At 35.9% G+C, this 14104-nt stretch overlaps 3 protein-coding genes across 8 annotated transcripts in view; 1 reads left to right on the top strand and 2 right to left on the bottom strand.

The window, feature by feature from the left end:
- Positions 1–269: 269 nt before the first annotated feature.
- lyrm7 (LYR motif containing 7) lies at positions 270–1945 on the bottom strand. The gene is made up of 5 exons (XM_028468099.1): positions 1890–1945; positions 1661–1733; positions 1253–1323; positions 667–748; positions 270–559 (listed from the first exon to the last, which is right to left on the bottom strand). The coding sequence occupies exons 1-5, from the start codon at positions 1941–1943 to the stop codon at positions 489–491; spliced, it is 351 nt and encodes a 116-aa protein (XP_028323900.1). The 5' UTR covers positions 1944–1945; the 3' UTR covers positions 270–488.
- A 96-nt stretch (positions 1946–2041) lies between these two features.
- On the top strand, positions 2042–5799 carry hint1 (histidine triad nucleotide binding protein 1). The gene is made up of 3 exons (XM_028468098.1): positions 2042–2199; positions 5280–5384; positions 5481–5799. Exons 1-3 carry the CDS (start codon positions 2089–2091, stop codon positions 5643–5645), a joined length of 381 nt encoding a protein of 126 aa, XP_028323899.1. The 5' UTR covers positions 2042–2088; the 3' UTR covers positions 5646–5799.
- A 1105-nt stretch (positions 5800–6904) lies between these two features.
- The window catches only part of cep170aa (centrosomal protein 170Aa), a 56123-nt gene continuing 48923 nt past the window's right edge, over positions 6905–14104 (bottom strand). For 2 of the 6 annotated variants that reach the window (XM_028468675.1, XM_028468679.1), the window contains 6 exons: positions 13839–14070; positions 10916–11080; positions 10749–10837; positions 10562–10655; positions 10423–10474; positions 6906–9556 (listed from right to left, as the gene is read on the bottom strand). In XM_028468675.1, coding sequence (XP_028324476.1) covers positions 9231–9556; positions 10423–10474; positions 10562–10655; positions 10749–10837; positions 10916–11080; positions 13839–14070 — 958 coding nt within the window. In that variant the 3' untranslated portion in view covers positions 6906–9230. Of the gene's footprint in view, positions 9557–10422; positions 10475–10561; positions 10656–10748; positions 10838–10915; positions 11081–13838; positions 14071–14104 lie in introns of all 6 variants that reach the window. The other 4 variants (XM_028468677.1, XM_028468673.1, XM_028468678.1 and 1 more) reach the window with 4 other exon arrangements.

Here is a 14104-nt window from a genome sequence, read left to right on the forward strand (position 1 = left end):
AGTGTTAATTTTGACAGCAAATTGACATTGATATTTTTTTTTTGATATAGTTCTCGTTCAGATGTTTAAAAAATAAAATAAATCAGTCTCACTATTGTCACGTGAGAAAACAAAATTTAGTTGGAAAAATCACAGTTGTCTGAATAAATGAAACATTAACATATTATTTATTCAAAAAGAACACAAAAATAACCTTGCTGTAATTATTACATTTATTCAAATCCAACATTTTTTTTAAATCTTACACAAATGGAAAAATAAGAGACACATTTACAGCTTGACAACATTTAATAAAACAGCATACATCACAATATGGCATTAAATTTAAACCAAGTTATTAAACTGAAGAAGAAAAAAAATGGACCTTTCTTCACATGATGTTTCTTGTGGATATTTCTCTTTTCATGAAACGCTGATATACTGTTTGCTTTTAAATTAAAGCAATGCATTTGAGTCTCTTATGAACATGATTTGGATAAATGGTTTTGTTATGACTTGTCCCTTGGTTGGTCACAATAAGGCACATTTTCTAGTAGAAGGTCCTCTCTGGGTCGAAGCACTGTGGGAAAGGAGAAAAAAAAAGAAATTAAAAAACAGTAACAAGAGAAGCTAAAATGTGAAAATCATTGAAGGCAGTGTTCTAAGCTAAAACATTTGTTTACATACTAAGCGTCTCTTCTCCAACGTGCTCCATTTGCAACACATTCTGTCGTAGAACAATCTCAACATCGGAGCCCATTTTGATCATCTGTAAAAAGAGAGAGAAGTCATAGCGATTTGCAGAGTTTAAAAAGACACTGTGACAATTTAAATAAGACTTTTAAACAAAAAGTGGCAGCACATCATATCTGTAAGTTTGATGATAAAATAAAAAATTATGTCATATGCATGAAATTAAAATAGAATAGAAAACCATAAAACTTTATTAATTTCCAGAGGGGAAATTCACATTGCAGCAACACAGTATACAGTAAGTAGAATAAAAATACATACTAACATAGGATAGTAGTGCAAAACGTAGGACATAAATAAATTAAAAACATGAACAGCAAAAGCAGAAAAAACAACAACAAATGTGTTTTCCTGAAAAAGAAGAAAGAAAAAAAAAAAAGAGAAATCAAGAAATTTTACTTTGATCTCCTAGGAGATCAAAGTAAATTTCCTATTTCCTGAAAAAAGTTGTCTCAATAACATAAGAGAAAATTAACTTAATGGAATTATTTTGTGCATTAATTTGATATAAAATCTGTACCTTCTGAATGTTTTCCTCTGCCTTTTCGTCTTTATTTTTACGGAACTCCTCATTGATCTTTAGCCTCGCAGCTTCAAGAGAGAAAGCAGTTGCTTAGTCAAAAGTCAAAGTCAGCTTTATTGTTGATTTTACTATGTATACATAAGACATGTAGAGAATCAAAATTACTGTTCTTGAAACATTTACAAACACAAAAACACGACAATGTAGAATATATAAATTATAAAAACATAACAACAACAAAAACAAGTATTTATAATATGTACAGTGAGAATGCAGATATATATATATAACTATGGTACATTAGCTTTCAAACGTTTTTCTACAAACCATTAATTAGTTCAAAGTCGACATGGGGTAAATATTTTTGGTGCACTAGTGGGAATTATAATCCTCTTCGTAACTCACCGGTTAGTGCTCTGTCGTCCTCTTTAAAAACCTCCATCCTCGTCCTGTGCAGCGTTTTGAACACTCTGAGAACCTGCAAATGTTCACAAACAGCGTTTAACAATGAGAGATTCATTAGTGAATAAACACGTAAGCATTTTAGTTGTCTATCAACTAAACTAGCATGTTAGGCGTTGCTAAAATCAATGTAATTTCGTTTTTAAAAACACAAATATAGTCAAACGCTCACCTTCAAGCGAGTCTCCATCTTGCCTTTACGTGCTTCCTGCGTAAAATGAGTCATGACGTATGGACCAATCAGAAACGCAGCCTATCTTAAGTGACCAATCAGCGCATGTTGTCTGTGACACATTGTAGCCAATCAGCGTCCAGTAGAGTTTGCCTGCAATGCGCAGACTCAGTAGCACACGACTCACTTCTGCCCCAACATGGCTGACGAAACAGCCAAAGCGCAGACCGCCTTACCAGGTGGAGACACAATATTTGGAAAAATCATCCGAAAAGAGATTCCTGTCAACCTTATCCACGAGGATGACCTGGTATGTGAACAATATTCCTATTAACTTCATATTTTATGAACGAAGTATTCCAGTCCTGCAACAGCAGCTAATGCTAACCTGTTTTTGCTGACAGTTTGTCAGAGCTGTTATGAAATGGATACATTTACGATTTCCCATCATACAGGCAAAATAAATCTAAAATAGTGACTTTTTATTGAAAGCCTTTGGTGTATGCTTAGTCATTGCTTTTTTTATTTTCGCTTTCAATGTGTAACACTATAGTTGGCTTTTCTCCCAAAAGTGCAAAATCCACTTGGAACGTCCTGTTAAAATTCAGGTTAAATATCTCTCAGGGAGTAAATATTCTATTCACAGCTATGTCTATAACTTTAAGATTTAAAAAGAAACCTGGGTAAACATAACTTATAAACAGTAATTGGATTGCTGACTACTGGCTGTCAAACTGGATTTGCATGTTTAACAATTCTAGCTTGGTTGATTACTAACTCAAGACAGGTTAGTTTAGAAAGCAGCAAAATGAAAGTAAAAAAAAAGCTAGATTAAAGGGTTAGGGTTGATGCATCGTGATACACATTTTTATAGGGTTTCTTTGTTTCTCACCATGACCACTGATAAACTACTGTTGTTGGGTGTTGTTTTTATTTGTTTTTTCATTATTTAAATAAAGCATTTATATTCAGAATTTCAGACACAGGAGACAAATGTACACTTCTATCACCTTGTATAAAACTGGCAGAGATGATCTGTAAATGGTTAAATTAAAACTGCATGATAAAAGCATCCTTGCTTTTAAATGATATATATACACTTTATTCTAGATAAAATACTATATAAACACATCAACCATAGTGCTTTTAAAACAGGCAGTGGCTATCAATACGTATCCATATACCGGCATTCTATCCGTACGCAACGCCCCTCATTGGCCAGTTTAGGTCACGTGATAGGTACACCACGTGACCTAAACTGGCCAATGAGACGCTATGCACTTGTACTTCCATTTGTATTAATACATCAACTACGTTAAGGACTAACTAACCCTAACCTATCTTATGTTACGGACTAACTAACCCTAACTTACGTTACGGACTATCTAACCCTAACTTACCTTACAGACTTACTAACCCTAACCTAACTTACGTTACGGACTATCTAACCCTAACTTAACCTAACTTATGTGACGAACTAACTAACCCTAACTTACGTTACGGACTATCTAACCCTAACTTACGTTACGGACTATCTAACCCTAACTTACCTTACAGACTTACTAACCCTAACCTAACTTACGTTACGGACTATCTAACCCTAACTTACCTTACAGACTAACTAACCCTAACCTAACTTACGTTACGGACTAACTAACCCTAACCTAACTTACGTGACGGACTAACTAACCTTAACCCAACTTACGTTACGTTACGAACTAACCCTAACCTAAGTTACGGACTAAGTAACCCTAATTTAAGTTACGAACTAACCCTAACCTAAGTCACGGACTAACTAACCCTAACTTAAGTTACTGACTAGCTAACCCTAACCCTAACCTAAGTTACGGACTAAGTAACCCTAACTTACGTTACGAACTAACCCTAACCTAAGTTACAGACTAACTAACCCTAACTTAAGTTATGGACTAACTAACCCTAACCTAAGATACGGATTAACTAACCCTAGCCCTAAATGAAGTTACGGACTAACTAATCCTAACTTAAGTTACGGACTAACTAACCCTAACCTAAGTTACGGACTAACTAACCCAAACCTACGTTACGGACTAACTAATGGTCACGTGACTTCCGGTAACGTCATCTTCGTACAGATAGAATGCGGGTATATGGATTCGTATTAAGTACTAGGAGACACTTCCTTTAAAATATCTATTAACATCCCTTTCACAGTATTTACATTAAATAAAAAAAAGAAAATGTATGGATCGATTATAGGGATGTAACGATTAATCGTAAGGCAGTTAAAAATCGATTCATAGGTATCACGGTTGATATACTTTTTTTTAAACAGCAGAGGGCGCTATATATATATATATATATATATATATATCCTTCTCTTGTCAAAATGCTGAGGCGGCGGGCAGAATCTGCTTCTACTTTCTTCCTTATACGCTTAAACATGTTCATGAATGATTCCTTACCCCTTTAGCACTGAAAGAATATCTGTAATATTACGTGAATATCTGTAAAAGTCACGTTTTTCTATTAGCTCTGTCTGCTAGCGTAGCATCTCTTCTTCACTGCACAGAATAGCTGCATCCCAACCGACCACTGTTTTTTTTTTTAAAGTCCAATTGTTAAGGCACAAAATACATTTTCAGTAGCACTTTTAAAAAGAAAAATCACTATGTAGTTTTGTATTGTTTACTATAGAACCAGAATTTAAATTAATAGGCTTCTTCTTCATTTGTATTAATCCTTTATTTCATTCAAGATTTATTTTTAGTTAAATTGCATTGTTCTGAATAGTTTATCAAGGGATTCTTTTGACAATGAAAAATAAAAGGAAAATAGTACAGTATTTTCTAGTTTTCCCCTCCAAAAAATAGAGGAATATTTTTCAGTCGTTTGTCTACAGTCCCATTTGGTAGAATATCGTATCGTGAACCCAGTATCGTGAATCGAATCGTATCGGGAGTTGAGTGAATCGTTACATCCCTAATCGATTATCTTTTTCTTACTTTTATTAAATGTATGCATCGATTATCAATTACTATGTCTGTTAGACGATGCATTGATTATTTCTCCCACCACTACTTCCTAGTTTTATTTAATTTTGTTATCCTAGCAAAGCACAGTTGAAATTACGTTGCTAGGTATAGCTAGCTAGAACTATTGTGTAAGTTAGTCTAAGGCCTGTGTAGAAATAAAAAAAACACGTTGAAAGTTTTCACGCTGTCTCCTTTGCGTCCAATGATGAAGCAGTCATTTTAAAATAGTTTTTTTTTTTCATACTTAAATGTCCACAGCAGCCACTTCTTCATAGGTTTCTCACACAGTATTCCCAACATCTTAATGCACTTGGAAGTATATTAAGGGTAAATTCTGACTGTATTATGTTTACTGTGAACCTTTTTTTTCTTCCAGTGTGTAGCCTTCCCTGATATCTCACCTCAAGCACCCACTCACATCCTGGTTGTCCCAAAAAAGCCAATTATACAGCTGTCCAAAGCTGAAGATGGTGATGCTGCAGTAAGTCCTCAGATTTCAGACTTAACCCTCTGAAAGAGCTAATTACTTCAGATAAATGTTTGTTTTAAACTCTTTTTTTTTAATCTTCTCTCCCAGTTGTTGGGACATCTGCTGATTGTAGCAAAGAAGTGTGCTGAAAAGTCCGGCTTGTCTAACGGCTACAGGATTGTCATAAACGACGGGAAAGACGGCGGCCAGTCCGTCTACCACCTCCATATCCACGTTCTGGGTGGGCGTCAAATGGGATGGCCCCCCGGCTAATCTACACTCTATTTACAGTGTGAATCACTGCAGCTGTGCTCATGTTGTCACTTATTATACAATTAACCTAAATCAGTTGGTCATGTGGGAAAAAACAAAATGAAATTCACCCTTGAAATGTGTCAGTATTAATAAAGAATGTAACTGACAACAATCGAGACTCATGTTTGTTTTTAACACGTTGATTATTGTTTTGGTTTTTTGGCAACGGAATTTGTCTGTGTTCTCTGAAAAAGAATTTTCCACATTTCTTTTCAAAAAGTGTCATCTGCTTTGATTTTTTTTTTTGGATCTATTTGTTTATTTGATCATTTAAGTTGTTTTAATTTTCAACTCAGCTCTGAAACATTTCGTCTCTACTCAGAAAAACACTACATCTGTCTGCACCGTGGGAATACCCTCTGAAGACAGTGTTAAATACAATTCTAAAATTAAACTACAAGAAATGAAAAGACATATAGTACAGATGGTTTAAGAATGTAAAACTCTGAACCCCACTGTGGAAAAACATGGGTAAAAGTGACCTTTTGATTTTTCTTCAAATCTCATAAAAATAAAAATTTGAATCCTATTTTAGAGCAGAAACCAAACAATTTTTAAATAAAGTGCAAAGAAGAAAAGAAAAAAAAACATTCTATTGCCTTCTTGCCCCCTCGTCATGACGTTGTTTTTGGGAACCATTGGTTTAAGAAATGGCTTGAATTAAGTTTTGTACGAAAAACAGAATTTAGATATGGCTTAAATATGTTACTTCCAGATAAACTACTGATCTTTGGAGCTATTTTCAATACATAACCATTTTTGTTGTTCTGAATCCTACTTCTATTCTCAGACAGTTTTTAGCACCCATCCACTCTTAATCTGAAAATATAGATCAATTTAACATAACTTACATTTTCTGGACTGAAAGGAAGTCTGAGTACCTGGAGAAAGTCTATATAGAGCGTTACGATAAAAAAGTGGTGTTATAAACTAACACAACAGTAAATAACTTTAAAGTTTTACACAAAATAGTGGCTTAGCAAGAATATTAAAATCACAAGTTTAGCCTTTACGTTACATATTTAGTTTTGTTGAACATCCTCTAAAAGTAACTGCACCAACCCTTAAAAATGATATTATTCTAGGCACATAACGAGTTTTTCTCCCTCACGTATTGTAATGATGCATCTGTAGATTATTGTATGCTCTCATTGCTCTGTGCATGCATGTTGTGCACAATTACATAAGACAGAAGTGAATGGCTCTGCTTTATTAACAGTAAGAACAGTTGCAGATAACTAAACAAATATAAAATGTTCACATTAAAAGCAAAAAATAAATAAAACTTTTTTTTTTTTACAAAAAAATGGCAAAAAATTACAAAGAACACTGAAGAGATGACACGTAGAATAAAAAATAAAATGTACCTACTAGCATTCACAGTCTCCCACATTGGTTTTCTATTATAAAGGGAAAAATGGGAACACGTTCAGACAATTTGTTACATTTGGAATTTGCAATGTGGAGAAAAAGGCTGAGTGACAACAAAGTCACGATTACAGGGGCTTCTAAGTGTTAATGCACTGCCTTTAAACCACTTTTATCCAGAACAGACCATAAGATCAGAGTAGAGTTAACAGTCAGTCAGTCCTCCAAAAAGCAGCACAATCAGAGAGAATAGTATGAGGTTAATGCAGCATCAGTACGCCGAAATATTTCCTTTTCACTACAACACAGAAATATGTCTTTCATATATTTACACAAATATGAAGTGGTCACTCTTAGATGTGATGGTGAGGTTTTATAATGTCAATCATGCATTTTTGATTTCAGTAATATGTTTTTTTTTTTGTTTTCAAAACCAACTCCTTCACCTTTTCTGAATTAGAAATGAATGGAAATTCCTTCACAACAAGAGAGTGACATGTTCTTGTCATAGTCGAGAGCAGCGGGCTAGAAATCATAAGACACCTCAGTATGTACACCCTGTGTCAAATTCATGAGATCCCAATACGTTATCGCCTAAACAAAAAGAGTTAGAAACAATATCTGAAGTCAGAATTTAACACTAAAACTACAGATTGACAATAAAGTGAATAGTTGTGGAATCAGCAAAGGGAAATCTAATAGCTTAAATCTGTAACCTCAAAGGCCTTTTCATGGTTCTATTATGGCATGTATTGCAAGTTACATCTTATGTTCGTTTTGTGTTTTTGTTGGTGAAAATACATAATAATAATAATACCACAGTAACATGCTTGAGTTGTAAAAAATGATCTGCTTCATAACGTTGATCGACATTTAGTGCAACTAACACCAGCCTTTCGTCTATTCGATCATCTCCGTTTTTTGGGGTAGAGTTTGTATTTGTTTGAAAAATTAAAGAAAAGCATGGTGCCTTGATTCCAGCAATATTCTTTTTGAATAATACGTTAACGTTTCATTTATTCAGAACAACTGTTCCTCAGGAAATCCACTTTGATCTCCTGACATGTTTCGACTGTCAACTGCCAGTCTTCGTTAGAGGTGATCGCTTTGATGTTTCCTTTGATGTTTCCTTGACTTCCGAGTAGCCATGAGATCAGAGTGGATTCCCTAAGGAACAGTTGTCTGAATAAATGAAACCTTAACATATTATTCAAAAAGAAGACAAAAAAGAATCTTGCTGGAATTATTACGCGGAAGTCAAGGAAACAAACAGACGCCTCTGATGAAGACTGGCAGTTGACAGTAAAAAAAATGTCAGGAGATCAAAGTGGATTTTCTGAGGAACAATTGTCTGAATAAATGAAACCTTAACATATGATTTAATCCCTTCAGATCAGCTGTTATATGAGTTTTCTGAATTGCTCACCTCGGCGGTAAATGTAAATGTAAATTTAAATACATTCTGACAGAATTTAGGTGAAAAACCGCCATTAACTTGACACACAATTGTGTGAGCTCTGTCCAGTATGTGCTACAACTTTGATGAGAACAAAAACCAAAAAAATATCTGGCTACTCGATATAAAAGCTATTTTAAAAAGGCTTCAGTGGACGGCTACATTTTCACACCAGAATTGTGTTTGATAGTGGGAGGAGATGGTTTCCCCATTACTGAGAATCTACTTTTATGACCTTGTGTTTTTCCTGGGTAGTTACTTAACGCTGCTGGATTATTCTCTCGTCATATGACCATTTGAACTCGTAAAAAGTGTTTTGTGAAGGTGATTTTAGAGGAAAATAAGAGTTTTAGCTGCTAATATTGAGGAGTGTTTTAAGGCATGTCCTATGTGTAGGTGGGTCCAGACACGTGGAGAAGGCAAAAGGATTGGAGGAGACTGTGCAGCAGCCTGTTGGCCTTCAGTTCACAAGCAAAGACAAGCAGTTCGACTTTGAATGAAATGAGAAAAAAACGAGTCTATCAAAATCATTCATGGGTCAGTTTGAGAACGAGGTTGTCCGTTATGAATCAAAGGGAGGAGTCTCGACTTCTTTTTGAGCACCTTTTACTGAAATATGCTTGTGTTATAGTCATTTTTTTATTTATTTCTACACTCCATCCATCTGTCCTCCCTTCCCAGAGTTTTTTAGATAAATTTCATTTTAAAAGCGTCTCTGTTCACTTCTGAGCGATGGCCTCTTCTCCGCTTGGTCGCGTCCGGCTAAATGGAAGGCCCCCGATACCCGCTAACCCGATACCTAAACTAGAGTCGCGTGGCTTCCCGTCTTTGCTGACTGAGGAAATGGGAGCTCTGGAGGCAGAGGCTGCTACGCCTCCTGATCCAGGAAGGATCCCAGGCAGCGGATCTTTGGCTGAGGGTGCAGAGCCGAGGCTGGGGGCGGAGGGGGGCGTTGTTTGGGGCTTGGAAGGGGTGGAAGGGCTGGGTAGCCCCAGGCTGGCCAAGGCATCTAGAGTCCCATCAGGGTCCACTATCACATTAATCACTGAGACAAGGAAAAGAAGCAATTAAAGTATGAACAGCAAATATTCAAACATTCTTCAAAATGTTACTTCAAAAGTTGATTTGATCTTTTGTAAGTTGCAAATAGAGACTCTGTTGATTGGCTCTGCATCGCGACTTTGTTGTATTGCTTTGTGTATTTCCTCCAAATTGATATAGAATTAAAACTATGGGATAGACAGTGAATGAAATACATCAAATGGAAAAAAAACTAATTGTATTCACTTAATTTACAAATGGATACATTTACAAGGATGTGGAGGATAAAATGGGTCTCCTTTATGGAAAAATGTTAGGAATAGGATTGATTGACAAGAAGCAGTAGTTGTCCCCACCATTAGATATAGAAAACAGTGAGCCTGCCTGTATAATTTTTTTATTTTATTCTATTTTTGTTGTTATTACTATTTCCTTTTTTGGTTTTATACATCCCTGTTTTGAAAAACAAGGAAAATGTTCAGCAACGAATACAGATGTGAAATGCATGTACGTATACAATGTAATACTCTGAAAAATAATAATAATAGTAATTAAAACTATGAGCATCACTGATGTTATCACATATCCTACATATCCAGCCTTTTCCATCTTTTAGGCCTAGTTTAGATCTTGTTTTGTGGGAAAAACAATAGTTCCGGTTCTAAATTCTCTGTATGATAAAAACATACACCAGTAATTGTTTCTGTTTGGTTATTTAAACATTATTTCCTTACTTAATTTCTCTCCTGATTTTCAAGCACTGCCAAATTCAAAGAAAACAAACAAAAACAACAAAGTGTGAAAGCACTTTGGTATTTGCAATGAATTATAATTCAGATCTTAGATGTAGCTGAGGCTTCATCTGCTTACCTTGCAGCTGTTTCTCGACTCGCTTCAACTCAAGCAGGATTGCCAAGATTTCCTGCAAACACGGAACACAAAAACCCAAGTATTAACAAAAAAAAAAAGCAGGATATAAAACACTATGCAGACAAAATATGATGCGTACCTTGTTGGATGTTTTCAGGAGTGGCGTTTCACACTCTGCTTTCAGTTTACTCTCTATTTCGTCCCAGTTTCTTTCCTTATCTTTAAACAAGATCCTGATAAATACAACACAGAGGGATATAAGAGATAATTTTAAAGCCAAATTACACAATGGTTAATGCCTGAAAAATAAAATAAAATATAGCCACCTTATTTTTCCAGCTGTTTTGTCCGTGGAGTGTCTGATCTTTGAGGACAGCTGAGACACTGAATGTATAAGCAGGCTGTCCAACACGGCCTGGAAACAACAGAAAAAGAAAATCCAGTGTAAAAAATGAAGCCTTGAGACGTTTTACAGGTTTGTTTTGAGTCTCACATCTTCTCGATTCCAGGTGCGTCTCCTCAAAGCTCTGGGCTCCAGGCTGTCTGGAGCACGTGGACGGTGCTCCACGGGTTTGCCGTTAATCTCTGGCGCTTTAGTGGAAATCACAGGCGGGATCTTCCTGAAGTTGAGGCTCTCGTCAAAGACTCGATCTACCAACTGCACAGAGACATGAATGAAGCAAGAGGTGCTGAATCAGATTTTTCAACCTTGGGATTATGACCCCATTTGGGGTTGCCAGGAATTTAAATGGGGTTGTTTGAAATGTCTAGTAATTGATCAAAAAAAAAAAATGCTGATTATTGATTATTATCAAATTTTATTTATTACTAAACAGTTTTTAAAATTAAAACACAATCTTAAATAACTTTCTCAAAAATAACTGTAGTTCAAATAAATGTGGTATAAAAATATCTGAGCTGGCACAATTTGTCAGTTATTTTGTATTTGTAACACTGTAAAAAAAAACTTGATCAAAAGCTAATTCTAGAAGAAAAAAATGTCTTTGGTGTCATCAGCAAATTGTGATGTCGAAATGGGGTCACGATCCAAAAAAGGTTGGTTTAAAGTAGGGCTGGGCGATATGGCCTTTTATAAATACCGCGATATTTTTAGGCCATGTCACGATACACGATATATATCTCGATATTTTGCATTACCCTTGAATTAACACTTTGATGCACAAAATCACACCAGTATGATGATTCTATATGTCTACATTAAAACATTCTTGATCATACTGCATTAATATGCCAATTTTAAACTTTCATGCAAAAAAGGGGATATCACAACTAAGTCAAAGTTGACATAACTGTATTTATTAAACAGTGAGTGGCTCAAACATAAAATTGTCAACAGAAAGTGCACGTTCTGTGCAAAATTGTCACAGAGACAATTCAAAACAAGACATTAGTGCAGGATGCAACTCACATGGCATTTCAAAACACAAAATTAAAGTGCACTTTTTGCACATAATGCCACTAAGATATTTAAAAACAAATAGTGCCCTTTTGTGCATGTTGTCATTAAGATGATGTAGCCAATTGTACATTTACTGTTGGTTAATAAATTTTTTCTCTGAGATTAGTTTCTAGGTTCAAGTGTGAGTTGGGAATGATTACTAAGATGTGCAGAGAATAGACAGACAATTTGTTGTTTATAGAAAATAAGTACCATGGATTTATTATATTACAGAAAATAATAATAAACAAAAGTGGTCTCAAAACAGACTCCAGTTCACCTGCTGGGATTTAGCTCAGTTCATAAGGCGTCACAGCCTGGGGAAAAAAAATAGTTCCACTCAAACGAAAAATGAAGTCAGTCCTACCACCCTGGTAGGAATGAAGTTCGTTGGGTTGGTCCACTGGAAGAGAACCTAATTAAATAAAGTTGATCCTACCACCCTGGTAGGATTGAAGTTCATGCGTTCCTGGTAAGAGGATCGGTGCGGTGGTCCTACCGCTCTGGTAGACCTGCAGTTCACCGTCCACTACGTCATCTCCGTGGGTAGTTCACCATCTTTAGATCCATGGGGGGTTTAAAAAACCTGGCCGATGCAATCTGAGTCGCCTATACAAAGTCCTCCGTTCTGCTGCCGATCGCTCCTTTTGTCAGGTGCAAGGCACAACCGCTGGTCTGCACAGTTAGTAAAGTGCTGTCTGCTGAGCACCGGGTGTGCGTGCTACCGTTCATATGCTGCGTTTTCAGCTGCTGCTTTCCCGTATTCAAGCCTTCTCCTCCCGTATCTCATGCTTCCTGTTTATACTAGGATACTGGTCTGTGATTGGCTGGCGTGTGTGCGTGTGGATGAGTGACGTCAGTGCAGTCTATTAGTGCGGTGAAATAATATTGTATATAAATAACTGAAGAGTAGATGGTATAATAAATTTACTTCTGCTAAATATAATATAATTAAATAATAAGTCCGCGAGGTTAACGGTATGGTCATTTTCAACACCGCACAGACTACAAGCTGCGATATATCGAGTATATTCGATATATCGCCCAGCACTAGTTTAAAGTGTAATTATATGGGTGAGATACAGCACAACACTTCCAAGTTTAAAATATTATGCATTGAAATACGCTGGAGTACACAAACTTTTAAGGGTGCTCAATTATCATATAAGCAAAAAATGTTCTCTAACAAAAACAAAAAAACCTAATTGCACTAACATATGCACAGCACGTAAACGCCCAGTCACTAGGTGTCAGTGAACCACATCAGACCATGTTGCACTTTATTTTCATAAAACATGATTGGCGCTTTTATAGATGTTTGTGGTTACGTTAAAAAAAAAAAAAAATATAATAATAATTTGAGAACTCAACAGAATCAGAATATGTTGTAGAAGCAAAATTTAAACTTTTTCAAAAAATTTAATTTGACAGTTTGATAAACATACCACTTGTTTTTCGTATTTGTAGTTGAATTACAGTTATTTAACATTTACTTGTTCTTGCAAGTTTAAAAAAAAACAAAGAAAAAACTGTATGTTATACCATTTTGTACTTGCAAAGGTAAAATTTGTAATTATTGATATTGCGATTATATCTGATTGTTTAGTATCAAGATATATCGTATCGTTACAGGCAAATCATATCGTTTTGTCAGATTCATGGCAATGAACGCCCCTACTAACTTTATCATTACATTCCACCTGTTCTGACTTGCTTTTCCTTAACTTCTCTTTTATTTATTTATTTTCTTTATTTTTGTGTTTATCTTATGTAAAAGCAAAAAAAGTATTATTAATAATAATTTTCAATATTATTCAATTGTAATATTATCTGTAAATCCCCCCAAAATTTCAAACATTTGAGGTCAAAATGAAAGAATATGCTCTAATGAAGATGTGATGATGTTAAAGCGGAAACACAGACAACATGGCAGTGATAGAAGAAGAAAGACGGGCACCTTTTTCATGCTCTCCTGTATGTCGGGCTGCGTGGGCCGTGCAGGGCCTACCTCTTCCCGGGTGTCGATGGCTGATCCCGGGGTGGTGGCGGCGGTGCTGACCGTGGTGCTGGGTGCCGTGCCCGATGAGCTGACAGAGTCAATCTCACCAGCCACGTCGTGGATTTCCCGAGCCAATATCGCCAGGTCCTTAGCCAGGTCCTGGCTGATCCTACGCACACAGGGGAATAACCTGTTAACCACCAGACAGGAGGCTTTAGGAGTTG

This window comes from Gouania willdenowi, chromosome 15 (genome assembly GCF_900634775.1).
Source record: "Gouania willdenowi chromosome 15, fGouWil2.1, whole genome shotgun sequence".
Lineage (NCBI taxonomy): Eukaryota > Metazoa > Chordata > Actinopteri > Blenniiformes > Gobiesocidae > Gouania > Gouania willdenowi.

What these genes read in the sequence shown, in the direction of transcription:
- lyrm7 (XM_028468099.1), bottom strand. Translation starts at nt 1,943, where the DNA reads ATGACTCATTTTACGCAGGAAGCACGTAAAGGCAAGATGGAGACTCGC. An exon ending in GGACGACAGAGCACTAACCG is followed by an intron (nt 1,324 to 1,660) that starts GTGAGTTACGAA and finishes TCTCTCTTGAAG; the next exon opens with CTGCGAGGCTAAAGATCAAT. An exon ending in CGTTGGAGAAGAGACGCTTA is followed by an intron (nt 560 to 666) that starts GTATGTAAACAA and finishes CCTTTCCCACAG; the next exon opens with TGCTTCGACCCAGAGAGGAC.
- hint1 (XM_028468098.1), top strand. Translation starts at nt 2,089, where the DNA reads ATGGCTGACGAAACAGCCAAAGCGCAGACCGCCTTACCAGGTGGAGAC. An exon ending in TTATCCACGAGGATGACCTG is followed by an intron (nt 2,200 to 5,279) that starts GTATGTGAACAA and finishes TTTTTCTTCCAG; the next exon opens with TGTGTAGCCTTCCCTGATAT. An exon ending in CTGAAGATGGTGATGCTGCA is followed by an intron (nt 5,385 to 5,480) that starts GTAAGTCCTCAG and finishes CTTCTCTCCCAG; the next exon opens with TTGTTGGGACATCTGCTGAT.